This window comes from Pristiophorus japonicus, chromosome 15, assembly GCF_044704955.1.
Source record: "Pristiophorus japonicus isolate sPriJap1 chromosome 15, sPriJap1.hap1, whole genome shotgun sequence".
NCBI classification, from domain to species: Eukaryota; Metazoa; Chordata; class Chondrichthyes; family Pristiophoridae; genus Pristiophorus; species Pristiophorus japonicus.
Window position 1 is genome coordinate 14,650,449 of NC_091991.1, and position 13,147 is coordinate 14,663,595.

At 40.2% G+C, this 13,147-nt stretch overlaps 1 protein-coding gene across 6 annotated transcripts in view; it reads right to left on the reverse strand.

Moving 5' to 3' along the window:
- Positions 1–592: 592 nt before the first annotated feature.
- Positions 593–13,147, reverse strand: part of LOC139280618 (protein mono-ADP-ribosyltransferase PARP11) — a 58,048-nt gene continuing 45,493 nt past the window's right edge. For 5 of the 6 annotated variants that reach the window (XM_070900179.1, XM_070900181.1, XM_070900180.1 and 2 more), the window contains 4 exons: positions 11,863–11,935; positions 11,652–11,782; positions 5,101–5,252; positions 593–4,970 (listed from right to left, as the gene is read on the reverse strand). In XM_070900179.1, coding sequence (XP_070756280.1) covers positions 4,645–4,970; positions 5,101–5,252; positions 11,652–11,782; positions 11,863–11,935 — 682 coding nt within the window. In that variant the 3' untranslated portion in view covers positions 593–4,644. The remainder of the gene's footprint in view (positions 4,971–5,100; positions 5,253–11,651; positions 11,783–11,862; positions 11,936–13,147) is intronic. The other variant, XR_011596726.1, reaches the window with a different exon arrangement.

Consider the following 13,147-nt stretch of genomic DNA (forward strand, 5'->3'; position numbering starts at 1 on the left):
GCCCTCCACAGAAAACAAAATTGAGAAGCAAAGTTGCTGAGCATACGTTAGTGATGGACATTACTGTACCTTATCCTTGAGCAAATGCATTCCTAATTATTTTTTTTAAATCCATTTTTCATTATTTCATAAGCTTCAATTTCAGTATTCCTTTGAAAATCCTAATTTTCATTTTAATCCCTTATTAAATTCGAATCATATTTTATAACATTGTTTCAATTTACTGATCTTTACAAAAATCTAAGTTTTCAATTTTTTTTATAATACAAAAACTTTTTATAACCTATTTACTATTCAAAACTAAATTTATGAATTCTATCTTTGCTCCATTAATTCATAGAACCTTCCACATTTGATTCATCCACTCCATGATTCCTTTCACACACTATATCTAATGAAACATCTGATACTACATTTAAATAAATTGTTCATTCACTGCCACCCCCGCAAACACCAACGAAAACATTTATATAATTCTTCTCCTCTTGTACATCAGTTCATTAAATCTTCCACAACCAATTGATCTCACTCCATTGTTTTTCTTACAAAAACACTACTGTCTCTGACTTCTCATTAGCAACGCGGCAGGAGATACACGAATAATATTTTTATTTTGTAACAAATGACTAATCGCTTCAGAACATGTTAATAAAAATCTACAGATGGAATTGCTTCTAATACTGACAATTTCCCCAGCCCACTGGCCAGTCTCAGGACTTCAAATTTTCCTTTCTTCCTTCAAGTCATGACAACTTGTAGAAGGCAAGCGTTTCAAGTTGTTACCCAAAAGTGAGATCCGATTGCTCTGACAAGCAGGCAATGCTAATTCTTTCACTGTCACCTTCACATCTTATCGTGATGACTGGGTCATCATTTGGGAATTGCAAGAATATAAACATTGGATTTACAGAGGTTTAGTTGCTCAAAAATAAAGTCAATGAAAATACATTTTGCAACATTACATTATTAAATTCATTCGAGGTTTGTTGTAATAGATACAGTAACTAGAGGGACTTTATCTTTAGAAGGATAGGTAGCATTTTCTGCAGTCGAGTGGGACTCTTGAATGGTCTGACATCCCAGATGACCGGGTAATGTGCACAATGGTGTGCGTGGAAACATTCTACAAAGGCAAGTTGAGCAGCCTTAAGTTATGGTTCATGTTTGAACCAATAACATACGGAAGAGCAGGAGTAGGTCTTGCAAAAGGAGTTTGAGGAGCTATATTTTAGAACAAACAGCAAGATCTCCAGGATTACTTCCTGTGGCTCAGTGGGTAGCACTCTTGCCTCGGAGTCAGAAGGTTGTGGGTTCAAGTCCCACTCCACGGACTTGAACACAAAAAAAAAATCTAGGCCGACACTCCAGTGCAATGCTGAGGGAACACTGCACTGTTGGAGGTGCTGTCTTTTGGATGAGACGTTAAACCAAGGCCCTGTCTGTTCTCTCAGCTGGACGTAAAAGATTCCATTATTTCAAAGACCAGCAGGAGAGTTAACCCCGGTGTCCTGGTCAATATTTATTCCTCAATCAGCATAACAAAAAACAGATTATATGGTTATCACATTGCTGTGCACAAATTGGCTGCTGAGTTTCCCACATTACAACAGTGACTACTCCCCAAAAGTACTTAATTGGCTGTAAAACGCTTGGAGACGTCCGTCCGGTGGTCGTGAAAGGCGCTATATAAATGCAAGTCTTTTTTATTTTTATTTCCAGTCTATAATAGGGTAATCAAACTCTCCTAATATTACTACTCTATTTTTGTTACACACCTTTGAAATTTGCCAGCAAATTTGCTCATCTATCTCCTTCTCACTGTTTGGAGCTCTATAAAAAAAAAACTCCCAACGCAAGCGCCCCTACTCCTTAACTCAAACCAAATGGATTCTGTCCTACAACCATCTAGTATATCCTTTCTATTTAAAGCTGTAACGCCATCCTTAATCAATACTGCCACGCCCCCACCTCTTTTTCCTTTTCTATCTTTCCAAAATTCTTGGTAACCAGGAATATTAAGGACCCAGTCCTGGCCTTGTTTGAGTCATGTCTGTTAATGCAACCAATCAATGTTATCCTGATTTCTTTTGGGTGTGCGACCCCTTTAGCAGGATGTGCGGCCATTTAAATTTCTGCGCACGTGTGGCTTTTCTAATGCCGGGGACTGGCCTGCGGGGGACCACCTGGCTGCTGTGTGGCCACACAGCCATGCAGCTTAATGGGATCATTGGTCATAATCCCATGTGGCAACTTGTGACTGCAGCTCACCAACCTTATTAGTTACACTACGGCCATTGACATATATACAATTTAATACCTCCTTCGTCACTTTTGCTATTTTCCTCAATCTGGTTCCAAAAGAGGATGAGATTTGTAAACAAGTTAAGGGGGTTTGCAATTGTGATAGTTGTAATTATAGAGATTTTGCTACTCTAGACTGGGAGAAGATAAAAGTTTAGGGTCAAAATGGGGAGCGGTTTCTAGAACGTATCCAGGTTGTTCCTTAATCAGCATAAAGAAGGAAGAGCACAGCATCAGATCGGAGTAACAAACAAGGCCAGTACGTGACCTGAAATTGTGACCGTAACCTAATCAGCTTCCTATTGAAAACAGATAAAGAAATCTAGAGTCCAAGGTAAAGGTAATGGATTGGCAAATAGCTAATTTCAGTGGGAATAAGGGAAACCAAATCCAGATTAACTGGTTGGAAAAAATGGTAAATCAAGTAGCAGGGCTCCAGTGGGAGAATGAAATGAATACGGTCGAGGTTAAATAAATCCTTACCTGAAGTAAAGGGGCTGGCAAAGGCTCCATGCATAAATAGGCAGGTTGGAACATAATGGAGTTTTTAAACAAGAGACATAAGATAGATAGAGGGGATTAAACAGAAGATGATAATTATAAAATGTATACATAACTATGAAAGAAGACCAGCACCTAACAGAATGGGAAAGGCTTTAAGAAGCACATAAAAGGGACTATTTAGAGGTAAAAAGTACCACCCTGTCTGAGAGTGAGAGAATGGTGGAGATTATTTTTTTTATAAGTATTATGTCTTATTGGGGAGCAGGCAGGGAAGTGGAACTTAGGCCAGGATCAGATCAGCCATGATCTTATTAAATGGCGGAGCAGGCTCGAGGGGCCAGGTGACTGACTCCTGCTCCTATTTCTTATGTTCTTGTATCTTCATTGGGATTGTAGGAGCCAATCAGACCAGCACTACTAGAAATAAGGATTTAAAGAAAATAGTATTAAAACATTAATGGAACTAAAAGTAGCAATGTCAGCAACCTAGCATACAGAGGGAGATTGGGCAGGATTTAATGGAGGTACTAGAGTCATTTTAAACTAATCCCACTTCTCTATTCTTTCCCCATATCTTGTTATCTTCTGCTTTATATATTTATACATTTATACATTTAAAAGATGCAAGAGTCTCTGCCTCAACCACTCCCTGTGCCAAAGAAATCCAGGATCCAACAACCCCATGGAATGAAACTTCTTCTCACCTCTCCTTCACTCTCAGTATTGACCAGCCTTCATCAGTGGCTCCACCACCAAAGGAAATCTTTCCCTATTGACCCCATCAAAACCTTCGTTTTAAAAGCTTCTATTAAATATCACCTTTACCCTTCTCTGCTCCAATGGAAACAGTCCCAGTGTCTCAAGTGGCTCCTGATAACTATTGTTCTCCATCCTTGGCATCACCCTGGTGGATCGCATTGCACACATTCTACGGTAACAATGCGTATCTTACTACATAATACACACCATGTAAATTCTCACAGAAGACATAATTCACAGTTTATAAATAATAAAAAACAATAAAAGTTGCCAGCATTTCTCCACAATTTGCAAATCAGAACGATGATCCACATGAGTTTGTTGCTGTCTGGAATGTGAGGAGGGCACCAATGAAAACATGAACAAAATTAACCTAATCACAGTTCTCCATCACTTTCATTCGAGGACTAAAGGCTGGATTTCTTTTGTGGGGCTGCGAAATGGGCGAGACAGTCTCCCAGGATCTGCGACCGAGTTCCTGTTCCATCTTGAGGGGCTCAGCCCAACGTAAGGGGTTGGGCCACATTAAAAGATGCGGTACGGATCTCGATGCAGCTCGCCCGCTCCAGGCCGTACAATATCGGGCATCCCGGAGAATGATTGGACCAGGAAAAAGGTAGGCCCGTGGGGGTGGGGGGCTGAGATCACGGGAGGGGGAGCCCAGGGACTCCTGCCCCTCTTTGTTCCACAAAAATAAGTTTAGCACTTACCTCCAGTTCTGCCATTCCTCCAGACTTTACTGAAAAGAGCAGGTGGTCAACATCAGACACTCTGCTCAATCTGGATTCCATGTACGTGGTAGGGCCTTGATTTGCATAGATTCATGAGGTTCCCGCCTGATTTAGGCAGTTGCCTTGACCACCCAGTGGAAAGATTAAGACCAAGTGGGAGCAAGGCAGTAAGACCAACAACTCCGTATTCACTCCACCATCGTCCACTTTCTGACAGGCGGGGCTGTTAAAAATCAGCCTTAACGGCTCAAGAAATGGTTAAAGTTATAACATCATTTCACTGTATTATTTAATTACCTTTCGTTCCTTTTTTCCTCATTTCTTCAGGCAGTAATTTCTTAATTTGTGACTAAGTGAATTCAATTAGGTATTCTGGATAAATATGGTTAGCATCAAACATTACAAAAATCTTTGGATTCCATTCGCTGTCCACACAGCTATCATACAAGTTCACCAGACTTCCATCTTTTGAAGGCGGCCGAATATATTTCGGGTCTCCTATAATATAATCGCCCACGAGGACTCGAGCAAGAAACATTGCTTTAAATTGCGACTTCCACTGACGTGATGCAGATGGGGACAATACCACCCCCAGTGGTTGCAAGGATGATCTGTGCTTCTCATCAGTACGGCAGTAACGGCTGGAGTACGCAGAGTCCCGAGCAAAATAAGTCCCTATATAGAGATTCAAAATATTCTTCAATACACTCCCCATTCTTAGAATATCAAATCCTGTACGTCATACAATTTTAGCTGATAAAAATGTAAATCCTTGTGAAATTGCCTTGATATTATTGCTGCTCACCTTTTCCGTATACTGTAGCATGCACTCCATTTATTCTCCAGTCAAAATTCTGTGAACATATTGCTTCTACAAATTCATTGCCCGTACCATGAAAAAGCATTCGCTCATTCAGCTCAATCCCATTTCTCATCTTCTTCAAATGAACTTTCTTTCTGGAAAAGTAAAATTAAAATTTAAAATATCAATTTAAAAAGATAAGAGTCTGCATTTACAATATTTTATTCAACACACACACTAAGGCTAAGATGGTGGGCTCCATACTGGGACTGATCTGAAGCATGGACATAACGAATACCAGAATACAATTCATGCAATCAAACAGGCTAATAAATGGAATAAAAACAGAAAATGCTGGAAATCTCAGCAGGTCAGGCAGCATCTGTGGAGAGGAAGCAGAGTTAACGTTTCAGGGCGGTGACCCTTTGTCAGAAGTGGAGAGAGTTTGGAAAGAACAGATTCTTAACAAGCACTGAAGGGGGGGAAGGAGGAAGAAAGGAAAGGGAAGATAGAATAGGGTGGAAGGCAGGAGAGATGAGAGACACAAAAGGGATGATGGCCCAAATTCAAATGGTAATGCCAGGAGTTAGAAAAACGTCAGTCAAGATAGGGTGTGAATGGGTATTCTTTCCAAACACTCTCCAGTTCGGATGAAGGTTCATTGACCCGAAATGTTAACGCTGCTTCCTCTCCACAGATGCTGCCTGACCTGCTCAGATTTCCAGCACTCTGGAATAAAAACAGATTCCAGCATCCGCAGTATTTTCCTTTTGTATTAGGAGGTTAATAAATGGGTTACATAAGAACGTAAGAAATATGAGCAGGAGTAGGCCACCTGGCCCCTTGAGCCTGCTCTGCCATTTAATAAGATCATGGCTGATCTGATCGTGGAATCAGCTCCACTTCCCTGCCCACTCCCCGTAACCCTTCACTCCCTTATCGCTCAAAAATCTGTCTATCTCTGCCTTAAATATATTTAATGACCCAGCCTCCACAGCTCTCTGGGGCAGAGAATTCCATAGATTTACAACCCTCAGAAGAAATTTCTCCTCATCTCAGTTTTAAATAGGCAGCCCCTTATATTCTAAGACTATATCCCCTAGTTTTAGTTTCCCCTATGAGTGGAAATATCCTCTCTGCATCCACCTTGTTGAGCCCCCTCATTATCATATGTTTGAATAAGATTACCTCTCATTCTTCTGAACTCCAATGTGTATAGGCCCAACCTACTCAACCTATCTTCACAAGTTAACCCCCTCATCTCCTGAATCAACCTAGTGAACCTTCTCTGAACAGCCTCCAATGCAAGTATATCGTGCAGTTTTGGTTAAATACAGAGACCAAAACTGCACGCAGTACTCCCAGTGTGGCCTCCCCAATACCCTGTACAGTTGTAGCAGGACCTCTCTATTTTTATACTCTATTCCCCTTGCAATAAAGGCCAACATTCCATTTGCCTTCCTGATTATTTGCTGTACTGCATACTAACTTTTTGTGTTTCATGCACAAGGACCCCCAGGTCTTTCTGTACTGCAGCACTTTGTGGTTGTGGTGCAACAAAGGCAATTACAAATTCTTAGAAACCCATGATTCAAGTTAAATTAGTGAGCATTCAGAAATGCATGAACTAGTCAAGGACAGTCAGCACGGATTTATTAAAGACAAGTTGTGTTAAAAAAAATTGAACAGAATTTTTTGAAGGAGTGACTAATTGGATAAAAGGAATGCAGTTAATGTAGAGTATATGCATTTTCAGAAGGTGTTTGAGAAAGTGTCTCACACTTAAGGGCTCAAATACCGAGACCCAGGGTTCAAAGTCTACTGAACAAGAGATGGAACTGACAGCACAGATAGACATGTGGAAATATGATATTATAGCTATTTCTGAAATGTGGCTGAAAGGGGGGCAAGAATGGCAGCATAACATTCCTAGTTACAGGATTTTCAGATGAGAGAGGGTATAAAAAGGGATGGGGAGAGGGTCGCAATATTGGTTAAGGAAACAATTACAGCTGTGAGCAGGGATGATATGTTAGAAGGATCAATTGAGACCATATGGGTTGAACTGAATCACAAAAAAGGGGCAATCACACTGCTGGGAGTGTACTATAGACCCACAAATATTCAGCAGGAGATAAAAGAGGGACTGCCTATGATGATGAGAAGAGCAAATATGTAGGCAAATTTCTGAGAAATGCAAAATCAATAAGGCAATAATAGGGGATTTCAACTGCCCTAATATTAATTGGGAGAGAGTTAGTGTAAAAGGAAGAGAGGGCACAGAATTCTTAAAATACATTCAGGAGGACTTTTTTAGCCAGTACATAACTAGCCCAACAAGAGAGGGGGCAGTTCTGGACTTAGTTTTAGGGAATGAAGCTGGGCAGGTAGAAGGGGTATCTTTTGCAGAGGGTTTTGGTGGTAGAGATGATAATTTAGTTAGATTTAGAGTAGTTATGAAAAAGGACTAAGATTAACCAGGTGTAAAAGTTCTCCATTGATGAAAGGCCAATTTTACTAAGCTCAGATGTGATTTAGCAAAAGTGGACTAGAGACAGTTACTTGAAGGTAAATCAATGTCAGAGCAGTGGGAGGCATTCAAGGAGGACATAGTGAGGCCCCAGAGCAAATATGTTTCAACAAAGAAAAAAGGTGGGACTCCCAAATCTAGAGCCCCTGGATGTCAAGGAGCATACAGGTAGGATAAGGGAAAAAAGGGAAACTTTTGTCAGATAGAGAGAGCTCAAAACTGCAGCAATCCTAGGAGTATAGAGTATGCAGGGGTGAAATTAAAAAGGAAATTAGGAAAGCAAAGAGAGAGCATGAAAAAATATTGGCAAGTAAAATCAAGGAAAACCCAAAGATGTTTTATAAATACATAAAAGAGCAAGAGGGTAACTAAAGAAAGAGTAGGGCCTATTAGAGACCAAAAAGGTAATGTGTGTGTGGAGGCAGAAGACGTGGGTATTGTTCTTAATGAAAACTTTGCATCTGTCTTCACAGAAGAAAAGGATGATGCTGACATTGTAGTTAAGGAGAAGTGTAATGGGATAAAGAGAGAGAGAGAGAGAGAGAGAGAGAGAGAGAGAGAAAGTATTAAAAGGTTTAGCTTTGAAAGTGGGACCCAGATGAAATGTATCCCAGGCTGTTGAGAGGCAAGGGAGGAAATAGTGGAGGCTCTGACCATCATTTTCCAGTCCTCTCTGGCTACAGGTGTGGTGCTAGGGGACTGAATGACAGCTAACATTGTGCCATGGTTTAAAAAGGGAGAAAGGGATAGAGTGAGTAATTACAGGTCAGTCAGCCTAACCTCAGTGGTGGGAAAATTATTGGAACAAATTCTGAGGGACAGGATAAATCATCATTTCGAAAGTCATGGATCAATCAAGGACAGTCAACATGGATTGGTTAAGGGAAGGTCACGTCTGACGAACTTGATTGAATATTTTAAGGCGGGTCGATGAGGGTAGTGCATTTTAGGTAGTCTACATGGTTTTGGCAAGGTTTTGAAAAGGTCCCACATGTCAGGTTGGTCAAAAATGTAAAAGCCCATGGGATCCAAGAGAAAGTGGCAAGTTGGATTCAAAATTGGCTCAGTGACAGGAAGCAAAGGGTAATGGTTGACGGTTGTTTGTAACTGGAAGGCTGTTTCCAGTGGGGTTCCACAGGACTCGGTAGTGGATCACTTGCATTTTGTGGTATATATCAATGATTTAGAGTTCAATATAGGGGGCATGATTAAGAAGTTTGTAGCTGATACAAAAATTGGCAGTGTGGTTAATAGTGAGGAAGAAAGCAGTAGACTGCTGGAAGATATCAATAGACTGATCAGACGGGCAGAAAAGTGGAATTCAATCCGGAGAAGTGTGAGGTAATGCATTTGTGGAGGGCTAACCAAGCAAGGGAATACACAATAAATGGCAGGATACTGAAGACCTTGGAGTACATGTCCACAAATCCCTGAAGGTGGATAAGGTGGTTAAGGCGGAATACAGGATACTTTCCTGTATTAGCCAAGGCAAAGAATTCAAAAGCAGGGAGGTTAAGCTTGATTTGTATAAAACACTGGTTAGGCCACAGCTAGAGTACTGTGTGCAGTTCTGGTCACCACATTACAGGAAAGGTGTGATTGCACGAGAGCGGGTATAGAGGAGATTTATGAGGATGTTGCCAGAACTGGAGAATTTTAGCTATGAGGAAAGATTGGGGTTGTTTTCTTTGAAATAGAGAAGGCTGCAGAGGGGAGATTTAATTAAGGTGTATAAAATTATGAAGGGCTTAGATAGGAAGAAACGATTTTCCTTTGCAAAGAGGTCAATAACCAGGGGTCATCAATTTAAAGTAATTGGTAGAAGGATTAGAAGGGAGTTGAGGAGAAATCTTTTCATCCAGAGGCTGATGGGGGTCTGGAACTCACTGCCTGAAAGGGTGGTAGAGACAGAAACCGTCACCACATTTAAAAAGTACTTGGGTATCCACTTGAAGTTACAGGGCTGCGGACTAAGAGCTAGAAAGTGGGATTAGGCTGGATAGCTCTTGGTCGACTGGCGGGGACACAATGGGCTGAATAGCCTCTTTCTGTGCTGTAAATTTCTATTATTCGAGACCCAGGGTTCCGATACCGAGACCCGGGGTTCGAATACAAAGTTCCCGGAAAGTGAGAATGTATAAAAAAGGGCTTCCAGTACAAGGACAAAGTGGTAGTGACAAATTTGTACAAGGGATTGGTTAGACGACAGTTGCTGCGTGCTCATTATGGAAGGGACATTAATTCATCGATTCATCGTGATGATACCAGGAATAGGAAGCTAGTTACAAGGAGAGAGTTGAGATACTGGGAACATTTCTGGTGGAGGAGAGAAGGCCAAGAGGAGACTTAAAAAAAAACAATGATGAAGGGTTTTGATAGCATGAATAGGGAAAGACGATTTCCTCAGATTGAGGAGTGTGACACGGAGTCGTTAACTGAAAATTGTCACCAAGACTGAATGATGCAGTTCGGGGAAATTCCTTACTCGCGGGCATTCGGAGTGTGGGATGCTCCACAATGAACAGTTCAGGCAGAGACCATTGCACCTTTGGAAGGAGAGAAGGATAACGGAGTATGGGGAGAACACAGGACATCGAGATTCATTTTGGATTGTTGAAGCATACAACTGGCAAAGACACTGTGGGCCATATGATCTCCTCCTGTGCTGTAAAATCTATGCCTTAATGTCATCTGAACTCCAATATGTTTTAAGTTGCTTCAACACACATTAATTTAGTTACTGTCTACAAATAACTATTGGTGTAGTTTGTGGGAATTTGACTTTATTTAATTTGTGGATGGTTTTCTCTGCCAGCAACAAGTGTCATGGTGAATAGTGACAGAGAGTTGACTCGTGATTGGAATCCATGATTTGAATTGAAGTACTATTGTGTCACCATTTGAACGATAGAGATCCTGATTTATTTCAGCATGTTGAGGTTTTGCTAAATACCACAGAATATAAACACACATACGCATCACAGATATAAATAACTCACTGATATTTAACAGTCCAAATTATGTGTTGAATGGCAATAATCCAGATTTATATTAGATATTTGAACAAACTGATCATATTTGTAAAATAAAAAACAAAGGGCCAGAATTTTCTGATTAAGTTTCAAAAAGGACGTGCATTTATATAGCGCCTTTCATGACCATCAGACTTCGCAAAGTGCTTTACAGCCAATGAAGTACTTTTGGAGTGCAGTCACTGTTGTAATGTTGTAAGAGTGGAGCTGCACTGTTTTTTTTCCCCCAAGGAAATTCGCACAAAATTGATTTATGCCAGATTTACACTGAAACATTGCTACTCACAAACTCCCTTGATCATGTGCACCGCTCCTGATTTAAACATGCTGAACTCCCACTGAGCCCATTAGCTCCACCCCATGCAAAAAGACTGGGGAATGCAAATTTTCTGCATTTATGCTAGTTCTGAAAGGGTGAAAATTTACATGCAAAGTTTCAGGTGCAGCATAACTCAGTCACTATTTCTGGTATTTTGCAGCTTTTTAAAATTTCTTCTTATTGACACCCGCACTGTATTTCCTATATCTTTCAATACTTTTATGACATCAATATATGACATTAAAAAGAGAAATGTTTCCACAATTAAAATGTTCTTGAACATGCTATGCTTAATGTGCATAAATTATGGTTTGATGACATCAAACATTAATTTCCATATCAGTAAGATAATGGGTTAAAGATGGATGAAAAATCTCCTCGGGCACACGTTTACATCGATTTACACTGGTTTTTGCTTTCAGGCTGATGAAATTTTGGTATAAGCTGCTATCAGCAAGATTAGCATAGAAATTGGCATAAATTTTGGTACAAGACAGATCGAAGAAACTCCTGCTCAAAATATTAAAGATTATTCATGACTTTTATTCACATCTATATTAAAAAATTACTTCAGACCATTCTGATTAATCAAAGGCAGGTAGATTTCTCTTTGGAGAAAAGATGTTGAACGAAACTAAACAAATGAAATGACAATGTATCCCTCGAGTATTACCTGCAATAGAATTCCCACAAGTCTAAATTCTGAATTCTTTGAATTTGCTTGATTCGATTCTGATCCATTGTTTGTCCAAAGAGATTTGCGACTTCCTGATATTCATTTGATGCTTTGTGCAATGGACTGAGCTAAAACAGAGTTTATAATTTAATTTGACAGATTATGATGCATATATGGCTTCTGAAATAAGCTGCCTGAAATGACCTACCTGATAAGGTTTGTCTCGGTCTATATTCTCCCAATGTAAAGGTATGGGGATCTCTTCATTTCCACATATAAAACTTTGAAAAGATGTCAAACAGATATTAAAAAGTTTTCAACAGCATAAATTAATGAAAACAAAATACAGATATATCAACCACACAGTTTGCTAAATATCTCCTTATATTTTAGTTACTTAGATGGGGTATTTTAAAAGAACTCTCTGTAATTGTATATAGGCTTATGTCAGAGGAGATTAAAGCTGTTTTTTTTGCTGAAGAAACAAATATTTTTCAGTGTGAGCAGTGTCACTTCAATGCTATAACCCCCAAATCCAAGCACATAATCTAGGCTGACACTCACTCTAGTGTAACATTGCCAAAAGTGCTCTCCTTCAGATGAGATGTTACACCAAGGACCTGCCTGCCCGCCTATGCTGGTAGATGTTAAAGATGTTCTTATGTGAAGATAAGCTCATCAACATTTCTCAACCGACATCACCAAGAAAAACAATAATTGGTCGTTTATCTCTTTTCAGTTTGAGAGATTTTGCTTTATGCAAAGTGACAGCCATGTTTATCTACAAAACAACACAGTACTAGAATCTTTGAATGTTACAGTATAGAAACAGGCCATTTAGTAAATCAAATCTGCACCAGTGATTTTCTCCAAGAGTTACCTAGTCTAATCCTACTCATCACCACCTTTAATATTCCTCTTTTTCAAGTGCCAATTTAATTTCCTTTTAAAAGAACATAACGGCTCTGCAGACAGTGAAGGCGGCAAATGGCATGTTGGCCTTCATAGCTAGGGGATTTGAGTATAGGAGCAGGGAGGTCTTACTACAATTGTACAGGGCCTTCGTGAGGCCTCATCTGGAATATTGTGTTCAGTTTTGGTCTCCTAATCTGAGGAAGGACGTTCTTGCTATTGAGGGAGTGCAGTGAAGGCTCACTAGACTGATTCCAGGGGTGGCTGGACTGACATATGAGGAGAGACTGGATCAACTGGGCCTTTATACACTGGAGTTTAGAAGGATGAGAGGGGATCTATAGAAACATATAAGATTCTGACGGGACGGGACAGGTTAGATGCGGGAAGAATGTTCCCGATGTTGGGGAAGTCCAGAACCAGGGGACATAGTCTTAGAATAAGGGATAGGCCATTTAGGACTGAGATGAGGAAGAACTTCTTCACTCAGAGTTGTTAACCTGTGGAATTCCCTACCGTAGAGTGTCGTTGATGCCAGTTCATTGGCTATATTTAAGAGGGAGTTAGATATAGCCCTTACG